Source organism: Chlamydotis macqueenii, chromosome 20, assembly GCF_036417535.1.
Source record: "Chlamydotis macqueenii isolate bChlMac1 chromosome 20, bChlMac1.mat, whole genome shotgun sequence".
NCBI classification, from domain to species: Eukaryota; Metazoa; Chordata; class Aves; order Otidiformes; family Otididae; genus Chlamydotis; species Chlamydotis macqueenii.
Genome location: NC_141575.1, coordinates 11,721,516 through 11,738,827, shown reverse-complemented (window position 1 = coordinate 11,738,827; position 17,312 = coordinate 11,721,516). Strand labels below are relative to the sequence as shown.

Below are 17,312 nucleotides of genomic sequence, written 5' to 3'. Positions count from 1 at the left end.
GGTCGTGCATCAGCGTGAACCTTGCAGGTGTCACCCAGGGGTGCCAGCCTGTGACGAGCCTCGGCCGTGGCTCAGCCCCCAGCACGAGAGCCTGGCCACGGATGTGTCTGCGGCAGCGGTCACTCCCTGTCACCACCCCACGCGTGGGCACTGCCAGCTCAGACCAGTGCCCCCCGCCAGCCCCAGTCCCTCCACCCCTGTGAGCCTGGAGCCACGCTGTGCCCTCCTGCTCCGGTCGTAGCGTCCTCGCAGCCTGGGCTGCCTGGGGATGTGTGGGCTGGAGTGTGGTGGGGTGACTCCACTGGCCAGCATCTGCCCAGATGTTCCTGGCCATGAGGGGTGGCAGAGGATGTGGAAGACTCCCAGGTGCAGCCGATGGCCAAGCCCCCTCTGCCCATGGTGAAGCCCAGAGCTCCTCGGCCTGGCAGGGACGGTTTGTCCTGCTAGTGAAGCGGAGATGGACAGTTAATGACCAGACCTGAGGCTTGAATTGCGGAGGTCTTTGTTATCCAGGTGCTTGTAACCCAATCTGCCAGGCTTGGCTTCCCGGTAGCAGATCCGATAGCACGCCTGTCCCTGAAAGGTGAGCCCTTTCCCGCTGTCACAGCCACCAGTGGCCACTGGGACCCGGCTGGAGAGCTGCTGGCGGCTCAGGCCCCCGATGCTCCCCACGGGACTTCCACAGCCTCCCCAGGACGGTGCAGCCCTTCTGCCACCTCCCCTGAGGCCCTGGGGGAGCATCGCAGGACAGGTAGGGATGGGGGGATTGGGAGGAGAGGCACCCATCTACACCAAAATTCTTGAGGTCAGCCATAGAGAGGGAGTGGGGTCTTGGTGGCCTCTAGGAGAGGTTTGCAAATGTGCTGGTGGGTGCTAGCCCTGACCTGAGGTGAGGCTGGACCCCTCAGCTCCTCCCCACCAGCCTGCATGCCCATCCCCAGCTGCCAGCCATGCCATGGCCACCTGGCACTGCCTGGTCCCGTGGGTGCTGCTCCCCAGCCCACCCAACCGACTGTGTCCCCCATCGACCCAGAGCAGGCTGCTGAGGTCCAGCCAGGCCTGATCACCCCCAGACAGAGCTCCCGGCAGAGATGCAGGGTGGCACCAGGGAAAACGCATCCCCCTTGGACGCAGGCAGAGCCATCTGTAGTGGCAGGGCCCTGCTTTTCTGGGCAGGGCTGCCCACGGGGCAGGCAGGGGTGCTGGGCAGGGAGCCTGATGCCCCAGGAACCCACCATGCGGGGCTGGTCCCCATATCTCCCACACGTCAGGTGCACTCAGTGGTGGCATCCCACACCCTGGCCATGGGTCTGATGACTCCGCTCACCCTCCTGTCCCCAGCATGTCTCAGGCCGGTGGCAGCCCCCGGGTAGAGGACGCGGGGCCTTGTGTCGGGGCACACTCCCGCACCCTGAGCCGGGGCAGCCAGCGGGTTGAGTGCATCATCTGCTACTCCTCCTATGACCTGTGCGGCCGGCTGCCGCGCCGGCTCTACTGCGGCCATACCTTCTGCCAAGCCTGCCTGAAACGCCTCGACGCCGTCGCCAACGAGCAGCGCTGGATCCCCTGCCCGCAGTGCCGCCAAAATACCCCCACGCCGCGGGGTGGCGTCGCCATGCTCGACCTTGACCTGGCCACCTTCCTCGCTGTGAAGGCTGACAAAGAGCATCCCCGGGTGGCCGGCAGGTCCCAGCCCGACCTGGCCCCCAAGGGCTCGTGCAAAGAGAAGGTGGTCACCCAGCAGCCGGCGGGGCTGTGCCAAGACGTGGTGCCCCCGGCGCCGTTCCCCCGAGGTGGCTGCTGCCGGACGTGCCTTTGCTGTGGAGTGACGGCTGCCTTCGAGAGCTGAGCACGAGGAGGGAGCTGCCAGTGCTGCGAGGGGAACTGAGCTCCTGGGGTGCAGTCTGGGCCCATTTTTGGGGAGCCCACGCCATGCCCCAGATGTGTATGTGGACAGTAGTGGTGGGGCTATGCTGGCTGCTTGGGAAGGACTTCAGCTTACTCAGGGCTTGCTGTCCATCTGGACAGGATTTGGGGTGCAAGAAGGGGGGAAGAGGATGCCCCCACCCCCTCATCCTGCCCACTTGCCCCCTGGACAACTCCCAAACCTGGTCCAGCCATCATGGATGTCCCCTGGCCCTGGTGCAGGGCTTGTTCATGCCTGGCTTCTCCATGCAGGTGGCTCTGCAGCAGGGACGCCCCCACGGAGCAGCCCCCAGGCAGGGGACACAGGAGCCCGGCATCGCGCAGCACCACGGCAATGCTCCGGGGAGCGTGCGGCACCCCAAAAGCTTCATGCCTATTAAACAGCACTGTTGGCCCTGCTGGGCTGCATGTCTTTGTGGCATTTGTCAGAAAGCCTCGGGCTGGCCTGGGGCGGGCTGGGGAGAAGCGACCTGCTCTGCCAGATTGCTTCCCTTTAAGTGTTTGCTCCGTTTGCTGTTTGCACAAGGAATTTGGGTGTCGGGGTAGCCGGACAGTTGAAATCAAGGATGACGGAGCCTGTGCGAGTTCCTGCTTGGCCTCGTGCTCTGTGGTTGTGCCAGGTTTGATTTTCCTGCCTGGCCCCCTCCCCATTCCCTGCCTGCACGCAGCCTCTCCACTGCTTTGCCCAGGTCATGTCTTCCCATGGCTTCTCCTGCTGGACTCCGAACAGGGGGTGTGCGGACGAGAGCCCAGACAGCCAGGTGTGGCTTTAGCAGGGGCCAAACGGGGAGGACTGGAGTGCACTGGGGTGGCATCAACACAGCCCTTGGGCAGGGCTTGGCGTTGCCTGGGCAGCTCTCACGGTCCTTCCTCCGAGCCCATTTTCTGCATCCCTTTTCCATGTGGTTTATGAGCTCGTGCAGTAGCCCAGAATCAGGGACCGCGCTGGCCGCCCCTCGGGGCTCAGCCGGGGACAGCAGCCTGCACCACCCTGGGCCCAGTCTGGCGCTTGGCTGTGCCCTGCCCTGGGTGCCAGGGCTGCAGCACCCACCGCGTACACAGCACCCGTGCACAATTCGGCCACTTGGTGTCACCGGCCATAAACAAGTCAGAGCGGGGATGTTCCCAGCAAAGCCCAACCTGGGGAGCGAGGATGTCCCAGCGCAGAGGTGCCCGGGGGGGACAGCAGAAGCGTGGTGTGGTTCAGGGACTCCGTGGGGCTGGCACCTGCCTGTCTTGGATCTTTAATTACATGGAAACATGCAATAAATTAAAACCTTCAGGGATGAGATTAAAGCTGACACGGGGTCTTGAAGCACCTTCCCCTCTGTCTCCATTTCTCCCCAGATACTCCATGGGCGGGTGGTGGGAAGAGTTTGGGAAGGGCCCATCCCTGACCTGGGCATGGCTCCATACAAAGACGCCAGCAGCATGCTGTGCTCAGCCCAGCACCTTGGGCCCGTCTTTCCAACCACGGAGGGTGACAAAGACCCCCTGTCCCCAGCCCCAGGTCCTCGTTCTGTGCTCCCAGCCCTGCCCTGCTGTGTCCCCCCAGCAGCAGACCCAGGCTGTGGAGCTGGGCCCTTGCTGTGTGCTCATGCCTGCTGCTCCCCATCACAGCAGGACAGGGGCCTGGGCTCTTCCTGCAGGGTGCTGGGTCCCCTGCTCTAGAGAAGAGGGAAGCAATAGGGACCCACGCTCTGCCAAGCGCTGGCAATGTGCATGAAGGGACCGTGGTGGCACTGCCGGGGTGCAGGACCCCAAAGGGTCACCCCTCTGCAATGGCAGCAGGGTGCAGCCCCGTGTGCAAAACACGAGTGGCACAACCAGTGCCAGCCCTGCACTCGGCCGGCGTCCTGTCAGGCAGGACACGGGGGACATCGCCCTCGCCATCTGCCGTGGCTGGCAGTGGGGGCTGGTGGAGGAGCTGAGGTGGGTTTGCAGCCTCCTGGGCTCTCTAAGCACCAAAGCTGGAAACGGCCTTTCTGGCGTTTGTTTTTTCAATGAATTTTTTACTTCTCACTGGATCCCAGATGGCCACAGGCAGGGGCAATGCAGCCCCTGGGGAGGAAGAGCATTTTTGGACAGGGTTCCCCAAAATTTCAGGTCTCCATAGAGCCCGCAGCTGCTGGCGGGATGAGCTGGTGCTGCAGCTCTGCATGGCTCCGGGTTTGTGCCCTGCTTCGGGGCTGGGCTGGGCTGCAGGATTCCTCTGAATTATTTCCAGATGGGGATTAACGCAGCAAACCGAGTTTGCTGCAGGATGAATAAACAAACCAAAGCTCCTCCAGATGCTATTAATAAACCACCTGCCTGCTGCGTCTGCCCCAGATTTGGGAACATCCCGGTCCCAGCCCGGGGTGCAGGCACACGCTGCCTTGCCTCTCTTCCAGCCCCTGGGCCATGGGGCTGGGGTGCAAGGGATTCCTCCAGGATTGCGACCGCCGGGGTCCCCACAGCCCAGCTGCCGCGGGGCTACGAGGGCAGTGCCTCTGCCCCGGGTCACCGCTCCAGGCCACGGGTGTGATGAGATGCCGCTGGCCGTGCCCGCTGAGCTCTGCCAGGGCTGGCGGCACAGGGAGGGGACGCCGCTCCCCTCCAGCCTTCTGCTGCGGGGCTTGGGGCAGCTCTGACACCGGAGCGGGTGTAAACAGGGTGGAGGCAGACTTTGAGCCCTCTTGTACTGGTGCTGCCATGCTGGGCTGAGGGTAAACAAGTTTTGGGTGGCTGCAGCCACTGGGTAAGCTCACCTTTCCCACGGCTTCTGGTATGGAGGTCTTGGGTGTCCCCCAGCGTGAACACAGGTGCGTGGTCCTGCTGGGGAGGAGGATGGGTCTCATGGGACTCGCCTCCCAGCCTTCCTCATTTCGGCATGGCTCGTGGTCTCCTGCCAGAGGCAAGCAGAGCCCGGCCGTGGGCTAGTCCCAGCTGGGTGGCTGTGGCTCCCCGCAGAGCTCCCTACTGAGGGTCTCTGGGCAGGGTGGGCCAGCACAGAACATGGGGTTAGACCTGCTGATGTCCCACCCCAGCCAGCTGTGAGGGTCCTGGGTCCATACACCTCTCTGTACATGGCTGGTGAGGCAGCACGCCCATGGGGGATGCCCCGTGGGGAGGATGGAGGCCGAGAAATGGGCCTGGTTTTGCTTTTTCTGGCTCCCCAGCCTGCAGTGCGCACAAGCAGCTAGTGCCAGGCCACGCAGAGCCAGCTGATACCTGGCTGGAGCAGTGCCTGGCAGAGGGAGGGACGAGGGCACGGCGCTGCACCTTGCCAGGGCAGGATCACTGCAAAAATATTTGCTTAAAAAAGTGCAGCTCCACCCCGAAGAGAACTGGGGCTGGGAGCGCAGCTCGCTCCAGGTTTGCAGACGGAGGGTGGCGGCCAGCGGCGCAGGGGCCAATGCGTGCGGCTGCAGGGAGCCGAGCACGTCCACCCGCTCCCTGCAGCCGGGCACTGCCCAACACCTCCGCTCCGCGCCAGTGGGCTCACCCAAGGGTGCCAAGCAGGGACAGGTGGCTGGGCCAGGCGACGAGCACTAGGGATCCTGCCCGTGGGGGAACCGCAACACTGGAGGTTGGGGAGCCCTCGCTGCCTCGGTGGGCAGCCATGGGCCGCTGGCGGGGCCCCGGCACCGTGCTGGCCTGCCTGCTGCTCCTGTACCCGCTGCCCTCGCCGGCCTGCCCCGCTGCCTGCCGCTGCTCCTCAGGGGACGTGGACTGCCGCGAGCACGCCCTCCGTGAGGTGCCGCAGAGCCTGTGGGCCAACACCAGCACTCTGTGGCTGGGCTACAACTTCATCACGGTGCTGGGGCCGCGCTCCTTCCCTCCGCTGCCGGGGCTGCTGCTGCTCAGCCTGCCCCACAACCGCCTGGAGCTGATCCACAGCCGGGCGCTGGTGGGGCTCAGGGCACTACAGGAGCTGGACCTCAGCGACAACCACTTAACCGTGCTGACCCCCGAAACCTTCCTGCCTCTCGTCAGCCTGGCCACGCTCAACTTGGGCAGCAACAGGCTGGGGGAGCTGGACCCCGAGGTGCTGGGTGCCCTGCCCCAGCTGCAAACTCTCCTCCTGCAGGACAACCCCTGGGCGTGCAGCTGCGGCATCCTGCCCCTCTGGCACTGGCTCAGCCACAACGGGGACAAAGTGCAAGGTGAGTGCCCGGAGCACCGTGTCCCCAAGCCCCCCACCCGCTCCATGCGGGCTGACCACCCCGTTGAGTCTGAGGCAGGACCCCGCACCCCAGCTGCCAGCCAGCCGTGGGCTTGCGTGGCCGGCGCCCGTGAGGTACAGCGATGTTCCCCCGGAGCCATCCACAGGCCGTGGCAGCTCCTGTGTCTGTTGGGTGGCTGCATCCCTGGGTCTGGTACCCAGCGCCCGTCCTTGGTCCTTGGTCCCTGGCAGGAAGAGGAGGGCTGGGCAATGTCCCGGTGACAGGCACCCAGCGCTGTCCCCAGCAGTGGCACCAGTCCTGCCACACTGAGGGCAAGGTGTGCTGGGCAGTGGGCACCTGAGGGTGCAGAAGAGCCTGTGTGTCGGGGTGGGCATCACCGCTGACCCGGCCAGGACTGAGAGCCTTCAGCCACTTTGCCAGTACCTTCATGAACGTGGGTCTGATCCCACATTTCTTCCCCCATGAACCTCTGTGAGAGACAGTTCTGCCAGGGAGGTCTCTCTCTCCAATGCCACCCACTCCTCCTTTCTTCCAGTGTGGGTGCGCGCCTGTCACTGGTGCTGGCTGGGCCCTTCTGTGGCGTCTGCAGCCTGGCTGCTCATTGCTCCCCACATAAGTTCCCTGGGAACAAGGCCTTCCTGCCCCATCCACCGTCCTGTCCCAAACCTGTTTTCCATTCCCCCTCCAGCACTGTGCCCACCTCCCCATCCCATCCCATCCCATCCCATCCCATCCCATCCCATCCCATCCCATCCCATCCCACTCCCTGGGGCGCAGGACATAGAATGAGTCCTGACCCCTCACTGCTCCCCTTCTTTGTAATCTGCCGTGGGCGATCTTGGTCAACCTGGCCCCTGTCCTCCTGCCCTGGTCCTGTCTGTCGCATACAGGCCTGCCATCCCCTCTGTCCTTGACACCTGCCTTGTCCCAGCTGCCCAGTGTGCCCATCAGCATTGCTTTTCTCTTCCAGAGAAGAGTTTGCTCCTCTGCAAAGTGCCGGAGCAGCTAAACAAGTATCCGATCATGGCCTTCAGGAATGAGTCCTTCAGGCAATGTCAGGAGAGCTCACTGTCTGCCCAGCACTACATCACCTTCTTCATCATTGGACCGTTCTCCTTCATGGCCAGCATCTTCTTCTGCACCTTCATGGGCTCCATCATAGTGGTTTATGACAACCTGCGCAGAGGATCCTACTGCTGGAGGAGACCCCACGTCTGCAGGGTCCGCTGAGGTGGGGTGACAAGGCTTTAGCTGTGGGCAGGCTGTGGTCCCTGCCCTTTACCAGCTGTCTGCACTCCCCTCTTGCAAACATTTCCCTGTGGACCAGTGAGAGGATGCGGTTCCAGGAAATCGCTCTTCTTCCTCCTCCCAGAGTTGCCTGAGATGATGCCGAGGTCCCTCTGCCGCACTGCCGGGGGAGCCACCTCCAGCTCAGCCCCTCTGCAGGGCACGCTCTGACTGCAGCTGCTCTCCACGTTTTGGGAGGCTCCCTCAGGCCACCCTCAGACCTGCACACCCCCTTCCTGCGAGGGCCAGGGGATCCTTCTCCCCCAGCTCACCCCGTCCTGCCCCTCCTGCTGCCCAGGGCCTCAGCGTGCTTCTCAGGGTGCACCATATGCCTCCCCGTGCGTCCTGGGTGTGCATCTCAGGACACACCACACTCCTCTGAGTGCCTTGTGGTGCAGCGCAGCAGCCTCTGTGTGCCTTTCCGTTTGCCCCAAAGCCCTCCTCAGGCCTTTTGGTGCCCCCAGCGTGCCCCATCTGCCATTCAGGGACGCCAGCAGCCTCAACGTGCCTGTCTGCGCCCTCAAACTCCCTTGCCTTGGCTTTTTGTGTATCCAGACGCCATGTGTTTGGCTTTCTGCATCCTGACAGGCGTTGGTTTGCCTTTTGGTGCACCTGAAGATCTCTGGATGCTTTTGGGGCATTCCAGAGCCTCCATGGGACTTTCAGAAAGCCCCAGACACCTCTGTTTCCAGAGGAAAGCACAAGTTGGGGTGACAAAAGCATCTCTCGAGGAGGAGCAACAACCCTTTCTGGCAAGAATTCTTACCCATCACAAGGTGATAAGAGCCACCAGCCTCCTCCGTTCGCTCAATGTCTTGCCCATGCAAGAGCTGAGAGACAAGTCAGGGATGTGGTGGGTGTCAGTGCACCCTTTGGCAAGTTCTTGGCGACGGTTAAATAAATCATGCAGAGAATAAAACAAATGCCACCTCCATTGTGGGTTGCTCCCATTTTTATTTTCAAGAAAGCAACCAGCCCAGCGTGCTGCTGTACTGCTGGATTCCCACTCGGCTCTTCCCGTGGTGCCTCTCCCCAGCGAGGGCTGCGAGGGCTGCGGGGAGCTGGTGAAAGCATTACCAGCCCCACACCCAGGATGGCTGCCAGACCTCTGTCAGGACCAACCCCTCACATGGTGCCTTTCCCAGGAGCAATCCCAGCTCCAGTGACAGTACTCAGTCCTTTCTGCGAAGGCCTGGGCTTCCCGTTTGGAGTTAGGACCTCACTTGCCATTCTGCATGGCCACCTGAGCCCCGCTCCTCCTCCCAGACCGTCCTGAGGCTGAGACCCCTGTGGAGGCTGGCCCGGTGGTCCCAGCACATGGGGAGCACGCTGAGGATGAGTGTTGTTCCCTCAGTTCAGTTCGGGGGAGCTGCCTCTCTGTTTTGCAAACCCTCGGGGTACTTCCCTATGGGTGGGCTGATACGCGGGGACTTCCCCAGATGCCTTCATCCCTGCAGCCGGTCCTCTGTTCCCCGCTGGCAGTGCCCCACCCTGGCTCCCAGGAGCTGAGGGGCACAGCGGTGGCAAGGGACTGTTTTCCCCTGGATGGAGGTGGGTGAGAGCCAGCTGGCATGGTGCTGGCTTTGGACAGATCCCCCAAGAACATTGGCCTGGCATCCCGGAATGGTGATGCCCCTTCCCTCCTGGTCTTCCCTGCAGCTCCTGGCCCTTCTCCCTGCTGGTTCCTCCATCCCTCCACCGTTCGCTGTTTGCGAACCCTGCAGCCGTGCTGGGTGAGGCTCTGATTCAGCACAGGGCTCCCTGCCAGCTTTGCCAGAAGGCACAGACAGAAAGAGGCACATGGCACTGGAATAAACCACTTCATGATCCAGTTTAGACTTTACTGAGCTCTTGCAAAAACTTGATAGTAATGTTACATTGACGTATAAAGTAGAATGGGTCCAATTTCTCAGCTGGAGCGAGATGAACTTGATGGAGCCACTGCAGCCAGTGGGATGATGCTCACAGACCTCAGCTGCAGTCTGAAAATCCTGCCTGCAAGGGCTGCCAACCCTCGGGGGGAAGCCCCATCTGCTCTGCCGGGGCAAGGAGAAGGCAGTTCATGCCGCCGGGGCTTGGTGTCACCCTGCGGGTGGGTTTCCTGCCTTCGCAAGAGGCGGGATGTGATGATGCCTGTGCGCGTGCTGTAGCTGCTCATCACCAGCCTGGCTGGTGCTGGTTGCTTCCCCGACGCTGGTGTCTGTGCACCTGCTCACAGCGCCCATGGGGCGCGTGCTCAGGGACACCGGCACAGGGGCATGTAGGCTTGAGGGGAGGAGGAATGGCATCAGCCTGTCTCATTTGGTTCCCTTCTGAACTGGGATCCAGTTTCCCACGTCTCCGGGTTCAGGCAGATGCAGCCACGTGAGCTGGGGCTCCAGGGCTGCCGTGGGAGCTGCTGGAAAGCTTGAGCCGCAGGCGAGCGCAGCAGGGAAGCTGCAGCAAGCCAGAACCAGCCAGCAGCATCTCTCCTTGCATTGCTGGTGCTGAGGCAGTGAGGAGCTTGGCTAAAGGTCGATGCCACCGTCTTGAGCCATTCCCCGTGGAGATGTCCCTGGCCAGGAGATCCACAGCGTGAGAGCTACATGCTGGCCATGGCCAGGTCTTGGGGATGCCTTCTGTGCAGGAGAGGTGGGGAGCCAGGATTGCAGCTGACAGCATGTTGCAAGCTCCAGAGCACCGCATTCAGTACAGGAGCATGGGTGGCAGGGCTGGGAGCGCTCCTGCTACAAACAGACCATGTACAGGAGCCACCCCATAGCCCTGCGAGGAGCACAGCACACATCTCCCAGCCCCTGCGGCAGAGGGTCACTTGGCACACAGGAACGCGCACCCAACCTGCCAAACTGCGCTGGCTGCTCCAGCCGCTCCAGACCACGTGGCACTGGAGCCCTCCAGGCTGGGGGAGACATGGAGCACGCATCCGAGGGGCCGTGCGTGTGCTGAGAAGCCTGCAAAGTGAAGCACATGTTTGTCTTCTGGCACCAGCTCTTCCCCGCTACCGTGGGAGAGCAGGCACCACGTGCCTTTCGAAGTCCTTTCCCCTTGCACGTAGCCAGTCAGTGACAACACTGATTACCAACAGCACTGGTTGCAAGTAATTATCTCTGTACAGTGAAGTCCAAACCGTGTTGTGGTTCTGCCGTGCATCCCGGGGCACGAGCACGGCAGCAGGCCTAGGAAGGGAGATATACAATGAAGTCACTGTGTATGGATGAAGGATGCTTGCCTCCCATCTCACCCAGAAGAACCCATCAGTGTCCCTTGAAAGGCAGTCCTGGCTGCGCCTTCCTACTGTGCTGGGCAAGGACTGATGGTCCTCGGGGAGAAGGTCACACCACAGTGCTGACTGAGGGGTCGGAGAGGTTGAGCTGGCCGGTGATGTCGGTGGGATGGTATTGCTGCAACACACAAATACACAGACAAGGAGAAAGAGGTGTTAGTCCTGGCCCTTGCCCCCACCTCTGCTAACATCCCATGGGTCCCTACAGGTTATCCCTCGGGGGTGACGCAACGGCCCCAAACCTGCTGCTGTCTGGGGTCCCCTCCCAGTGCAATCCCAGTGCAGAGGTCGTTGCAGACACTCTCCAAGCACCCTGCAGCTAGGCAGGGAGGAGGCCCAGGAGCATGGCGCAACTTCTGCGGAGCGCGGCAGCCACGTCGCCCGCTGAGCAAGCCCCTCTCTGCTCTGGGAGAGCTACAAGACAAAGCCTGTGACTCATCAGCTCAGCCCACGGCTGAACCTGTGTTTGGAGGGTCTGGCTCAGTTTCGGCATCTCGCTGGTACCAGATCAAGCTGTGCTTTGAGGCCAGGGCGTTTCACCTCCTTGCGTGAATGCCTCTGCTTTGACTGTCCTGTCATGCAGGTGAGATGTGCGGTGTGGTTGACGTGCGATAAACTCCAGCATCAATGCTAATGTGAAAATACAGCCTGTGTTGGGGATGTGGCCTGGGGTTGGGGTTCTGCACTTCTGGCGGATGGGGAGCTTGGCAAACGCTCCTGGGAGAGACCTCCCCAGCCCCAGTCCTACCAGCAAGCAAATGGGATAGCAAAAACACCCTTTAATGGGCAAGAAAAAAGTCCTTCCTCCCTAGGCAGGGATTTACAGCTGGGTGGTTATTGTCTCCCTTCCTCTTCTGTAGTCCCTTTCTCTCCCGGTTGCACTCTCCTAACTCCAAACCCTGACCTGGAAGCCCTGTCCAGCCCTGCTTGCGAGCGGGTGGCAGGGAGCGTCCTGCGCTGCTGTCTGGGGACACAAATCGGTGCCGGGACAGGAAAGGCTTTTGCTGGGTCTCGTGCTGCAGCGCGGATGCTCTCCAGTGGTGTTTGCCCAACCCTTGCACCGCACTGCGCAGGAGGGCTGCCATTTTGCTGGGCTCTGGGGTCTCCTCATTGACGGGATTTTACCCATCTTGTGTTGGTCAGTGGTGACTGCGGCCCCCGCGGTGCTGCTGGTGGCTCTGGCACTGTGGCTACCCTGCGCGGCTCTACACCCTGCCTCCCACCGCGGGGAGGTCCGGGCTCCCCCCGAGCGTTGCGTGGGGTCCTCGGGGCTGCCCTGCTCTGCCCAGCTTTGTGCTTCACCGATCCCCTCGGAGGGGAGCTGCCGGGGCAGGGGCGGGAGCCAGCATGCTCCCGTCTCGCCAGTACCCACGGTGGGGACGTGCCGACAGCCGGGGACCATCTCACGGGATCATTCTTTGATTTAGGGGACTAGCTAACCATAAAACAGAGCCTCTGAGAAATTCCTTGCTGTGGCCTCGCCTTGCTGAGTGGCACCACCTCGGCCGTCGCCCGTTTGCACGGAGAACGGCCAAGGCGATCCTGAAGTCGCTCTGCTGCCCTGCGGGTGGCTATTCATCAGGCCACCAAAAAACGCCCCTCTCTCCCAAAAATGGGTGCAGCCACCCCCTCTTTGTGAAAAAAATTCAGATTCCAGCTGATTGCGATCGTTCTTTTCTGTAGCAAAAAGGCTGGGAGGTGTGTGCTCGGGGGACAGGGCCTGATTCCCGCAGGGAAGGAGACGCGACTGGGAAAGGGGAGAGGCTGGGTGACTCACTGGTGGAGAAGAAGGAGGAACTTGAGGTACAAAAAAGAACGGGCAGAAAAAAGGTCCTTTGTTATATATCCTGCCTGATGCAAGCCGTGCGGGGGAAAAAGCGGCATGTGCGTGCGTGCGTGCGTGTGCCTCAGTGCACGTGTAGGTGTGGCTGCGGTGGGAAGCTGGAGGTCTAGCAGGGCAGGCTGGGGCCTTCTGGCCTCTCTGCACAGCTCCGGGGGTGGGAAATGGTCAAACAACCAAGCAAAGTGGGGAATCTGGCCAGAAAAATTAAAATACAAGAGCATGGCTTTGGATTTGAAAGCATATCTCCTCCAATCACAGAGTTATCACAGGGTAACATTCTCATTTACTTTTTTTTTTGTGTAGAGTTCATGCATGCATTTTTTAATAATAAAAATTAAAAAAAAAGGAAAAGAAAAAAAAGCAAGAAAACTGTCATATCAAAACTATGTTAAAGTAGAACTAATGCTAGAAGCACATATAATTTAGGATAAATTATGTTACAGGGATGGTGCAATTATCCCCAAACCAAACATTATAAAGCCAAGAAATTAATCAATATTAACTGTAGAAGAGACTCAAACATGTTAAGGTATGGAAGTGAAGTGAAGGCACCAAAAACTTTAAATGACAACCAGGAAGAAAATATAGACAAGAACTTAATATGTCTTTAAAAATGACTTCAACCTAATCTGGGCTCATATGGTAGTCCCTGGCTGGTGGAAGATTTTCTGGAAGAATTTTGGTGTTTTTTTTTTTTTTAATTAAAAATTAGGATTCCAGCTAAATGCAATCTTGCTGTAGAAAAAAAATCAACTTTCCTTAAAAAAAAAAAATTAGTTGTCTTTGACCTACTTTTGGTTCTTTTGGGCCAAAAACTAGGTTCTTTTTCAGCCAAGAAGCGATTGGCTTTGGGACGGCTGATCCTTCACTGAAAAGGTGGCCTTTTCCATGAACCCCCTCGGTTCTCGACCAGCTCTGGCACCATCCCCACGGCTGCAGGGCGAGCATCGCCTCGCAGCTCCTGGCCCTCGCTTGGCGGTGACGTGGGACGTGTGTCATGCTGTGCCTGGGGGGGACACGCCCGCGGGCTGGCGGTGTGGCTCTGCGGGGGCTGATGACGGCTGCAGCGGTGGGGGCTAAGGGACCTGTGCACCTCGTTACGTGTCTGTACAGAATGTGCCGGCTCGGAAGGTGTCTGTGTGGTTTATGCGTCTCACATGGCTTCTGTGGGGTTGCAGTATCGTGGGTGGCTGCGATGGATGGCAGTACGTCAGCTCTGCGAGCGCTATTCAAGTTGCAGGAGCTGCCTATGGGGAACACATGCATCTCCTCCTGGGGCGGTGGGGATGATGTGCCGCGGAGAGGCTGTGCAGCTCGGGTGATGGTGGGCGCTAGGACGTTCAGAGTGGGGTGGTAGCTTCCCAGGGCTGTCTTGGCTCCATGGTGCCAGCCTGTCTCTCTGGCACTCCTGAGGGACCATTCTGCAGGGCTGCAGAGCAGAATCCATTTTTAAAACTCTCGACAACGACAAGGAAAGAAGCAAGGCCACCAGGTTTGCGTCTTTCGCTTACTAGCCTGAAGAGCCCATGGGGCTGGGGTCAGCCTGGCCTTCCAGCCCCATGGGCTCTCAAGCCTTGCCCATCTGGGACCTGGCGTGGGCCCGCGGCTCCGCCGAGCACTGTGAAGCAGAGCGCCTCGCTGCTTTCTCGTCTTTACAAGGACCCCAGGCAACATGTCCCAGCATGCTACGTACTCATGGGGCCTTCCGCAGCAGGAGGGCATTGGGGTCTCTGAGCCAGGGCTGCTGCACGGAAGCGGAGGGCACCAAAAGGCAGGCCATGACACGAGCTGGTGGCAGCACCCTCCTGCCGGCCGCCCACCCTGCAGAGCAACCAGCCAGTCTGCCCGACATCACGACAAAGCTTGCTCCACCGTCGGCCTCCTGCAGCAGGCGGACCTTGGACTCCTAGCCTCCATCTTGGCCCCGTTGGCTTGGATGTTGGTCCCACTAGCCTGCTTTTGACCCAACTAGACTGATTCCCTGGGGAACGTGTCCTGGGGCCCGGACACATCTCCCCATGGCCGGCGGAGGACTGAGACAGGCTCCCGGGCAGCAGGGAATCATTGCCCATTGCTGCCCTGCAGATGCAGTTGCCCCTAAAGTGGGGGCCATCCTCTGGGATGAGTGGGGCTGTCTTCCTCCGCAACTCACCCATGAGCAATGTGCCAAAAAGAGCATGTCTGGGGCCCAAAGCATGGGGAGCCACATGCTGCACTGGTCCTCACGAGGTTAGGAAAGCAGAGAGCGTGGCCCCACCCCTCACCCATGGGACCTCTGGTGCAGGTGGCCCTTGGATCTGGTCAGCTCAGGGCATCGGGGTGCTCCCACCCTGGGGCAGAGAGCGTTGTGGAGAGGCATGGGGTAGGGTGGATGCCACACCACGGAGCAGGATGAGGCCCAGGATGTCTCCCTGAGGAGAGAGGGATGTGGGAGGGAGGTACCACCATGCCATGTGCCAGCTGCCCTATTGTGTCTGAGTTCTCCCCATCTCCTGTGCCCATCGTGGGCACTGGTCCTCCTGGTGCACACTTCACCATGATGCTCCTGATCCCCCAGGTCAGGACCCCTTGCTTTCCTAACCGTGGAGTGGTTCAAACACAACAAACCATGGTGTCTACTCAAGACACACTGATGGTCGCCCCTGCCAGCTCTTTCTGCATTTTTTTCTCTCCTTTTTTTCTGTGCATCCCAGCTGTCCCTCCACCCCCTCACTCTCCTGATCTTCTCCTCCCTGCACCACCCGCCCCATCTCGGTCTCCCCTCTCCTGGTCGGGGCTCAGGCCACCAAGACACAACCTGCAACCTTCCTGCAGAGCCGCTCGGTGGGTGCAGCAGTGGGGAGGGGGACCCCGGGGAGCACAGGGGCAGAGCAGATGAGAGATATGCCCGTATTTCCGTAAGGGGGATGAGTGGGGAGAGCGTGGGTCCCCCCACCGTGCCTGCGGGGCTTCGAGGTGACCGCGAGAGGAGCACTTTGTGTGAGACGGCGGCAGCCGAGCCCAGCCGAGGGCTCAGCTGCCCCCGGGGCCATGTCCCAGGGGTGCTGCAGGAGCTTCTCGGGATGGAGCCTGCATTGGTGTGAAAGGCAGCCACTCCGTTTTGCCTACAGAGCCGTGGCCCCAAGACCCCCTGCAATATCGCATGCTGCTCCCCGAGGCGCCCCGAGCCCACAGACAGGGACGGGCCACCCCGTCGCGAGCGGCCGCGTGCCCCCACGCCGCCGCCGTCCCCCCGTCCCCGCCGTGCCTCGCGCCTCGGGCAGCGGGGTGGGGAGCCTGCTCTGAGCAACCCTGGGCAGAAACCTGCCGGTCGCCCCAGGGAGGCGATTTCGGCAAAGCCCGTCGCGCCGGGAGAGTAGGGCAGCAAAACGCAGCAGCTGCTGCCACACGAGACAACAGAGTAGCCACAGTGCAGAGTGTCATACAACAGACGGCAACATGCAGAGGGACACTGGCTCAGTCCGACAGACCAACAGCCCAACCTGACGCTGAAGAGTGTCTGGAGCTCCGGCACGAGCAGACACATTTGCACATTTGGAAACAGCTGGCTTTAGAGGCAGCGATTTGGAAAAGTTCTCTGGTTACGTGCGAGCAGTTTTACTCCCAGGCGGAAAGCGCAAGTTTGAACCAAGGTTGGGTCTTTAACAACCTCCTCTTTCAAGCCTTTGCGTCTCTTTTCTAGAGCTGCGTTACTGCTGGCGATAACCAGAGACAGCTGTCACCCTGTGCCGAGGACTACGTCCCGAATGCTAATCGTCACAAACAAAAATCACATGTAGAGAATGTGACACGCATGGCTCTCGGTGAGGTGACACGGTGCCCAAATTAAATCGGGGTGATCGTTTTTAGGCATACAATGACAAACAGGTACAGGAACACTCAGGAACAGGAAAAAAAAAAAAAAAATGTATCAGTTTCAAGAGGTCAGCACCGGTAAGGTGAGCGAAGCACAGAGAGGAACGTCAGAAATCATCCAGGCAAAAAGGAAACAAAAAAAAAAACAAAACAAAACAAAAACTCGGTTGCATCTCCCAACTCATCACAGGACTTCAAGCCACCTCCTGCCTGCCCTCCAGGATCCCAGCATCCTTTCAGGTACGCGGGACGGCTGACCCACTGACTGACTGACTGACTGGTGACGAACATGAGCTATGCATGTACACTGGCAGCTGGGGGATGGGCGTGTGGCAGTCGATGGGATGGCAGAAGAGAGAAAGAGAGAGAAAGAGAGAGGGCAGAATTGTTCTTCTTCCTCTTACCGTATCCTTGGAGGACCTACGTCTCTTGAAGCTGGAGGCCAGGGTGGAGGTGATGGACCTAAAAGTGGCTTTCTTTTTAGGGTCAGGTTCTGCTCTACCACTTTTTCTATCCTAAAATGAATATGTATAAGTGATTAGATCTCTAGTGTGTTGTTGGAAACGCTAAATCTATTTGAACACTGCCCCATGTCATGTCCTTCATTTAGCTGGGAAAGCTACTGGAGGTGTCCTGTCACTCCCAGTCCTCCAAGGGCCTCCATGACCCACGGCTCCGGCGTGGCCGCCACTCTGCTATGGCTACGGGGCTGGCCTCGCGCCTGGCGCGCTGGGAACCCCTCCGGGGAGTGGCCCTGCTCTCCTGGGTGTCTGCGTCCAGGCCGGCACAGCTGACCTCGCTTCCTGGGGATGGTCTGCCTGGCGCCCTGCCCCTCGCTTCCACCGCTAAAGCCTGGCTGGACCGAGAGGTGAGATGCTGCACCTACCACTAAAAAAAAAAAAAATAATAATTGCTCAGGGCCTTTTCTGAGGCTGAATCCTAGTGCCAC

At 60.2% G+C, this 17,312-nt stretch overlaps 3 protein-coding genes across 15 annotated transcripts in view; 2 read left to right on the top strand and 1 right to left on the bottom strand.

Annotated features, from left to right (window-relative positions):
* Nucleotides 1-661: 661 nt before the first annotated feature.
* RNF224 (ring finger protein 224) lies at nucleotides 662-1,849 on the top strand. The gene is given in 5 exon segments (XM_086764184.1): nucleotides 662-688; nucleotides 691-732; nucleotides 734-751; nucleotides 1,342-1,362; nucleotides 1,364-1,849. Coding segments are annotated over 5 exon segments (594 nt in total).
* A 3,608-nt stretch (nucleotides 1,850-5,457) lies between these two features.
* On the top strand, nucleotides 5,458-8,316 carry LRRC26 (leucine rich repeat containing 26). Its single transcript, XM_086763976.1, has 3 exons — nucleotides 5,458-6,074; nucleotides 7,066-7,326; nucleotides 7,468-8,316. Exons 1-2 carry the CDS (start codon nucleotides 5,531-5,533, stop codon nucleotides 7,323-7,325), a joined length of 804 nt encoding a protein of 267 aa, XP_086620102.1. The 5' UTR covers nucleotides 5,458-5,530; the 3' UTR covers nucleotide 7,326; nucleotides 7,468-8,316.
* An 886-nt stretch (nucleotides 8,317-9,202) lies between these two features.
* Nucleotides 9,203-17,312, bottom strand: part of GRIN1 (glutamate ionotropic receptor NMDA type subunit 1) — a 38,134-nt gene continuing 30,024 nt past the window's right edge. For 4 of the 13 annotated variants that reach the window (XM_086763641.1, XM_086763646.1, XM_086763642.1 and 1 more), the window contains 2 exons: nucleotides 16,768-16,878; nucleotides 12,733-13,937 (listed from right to left, as the gene is read on the bottom strand). In XM_086763641.1, the coding sequence (XP_086619767.1) occupies nucleotides 13,734-13,937; nucleotides 16,768-16,878 (315 nt within the window). In that variant the 3' untranslated portion in view covers nucleotides 12,733-13,733. Of the gene's footprint in view, nucleotides 10,784-12,732; nucleotides 13,938-16,767; nucleotides 16,879-17,312 lie in introns of those variants that run through there. The other 9 variants (XM_086763651.1, XM_086763645.1, XM_086763650.1 and 6 more) reach the window with 4 other exon arrangements.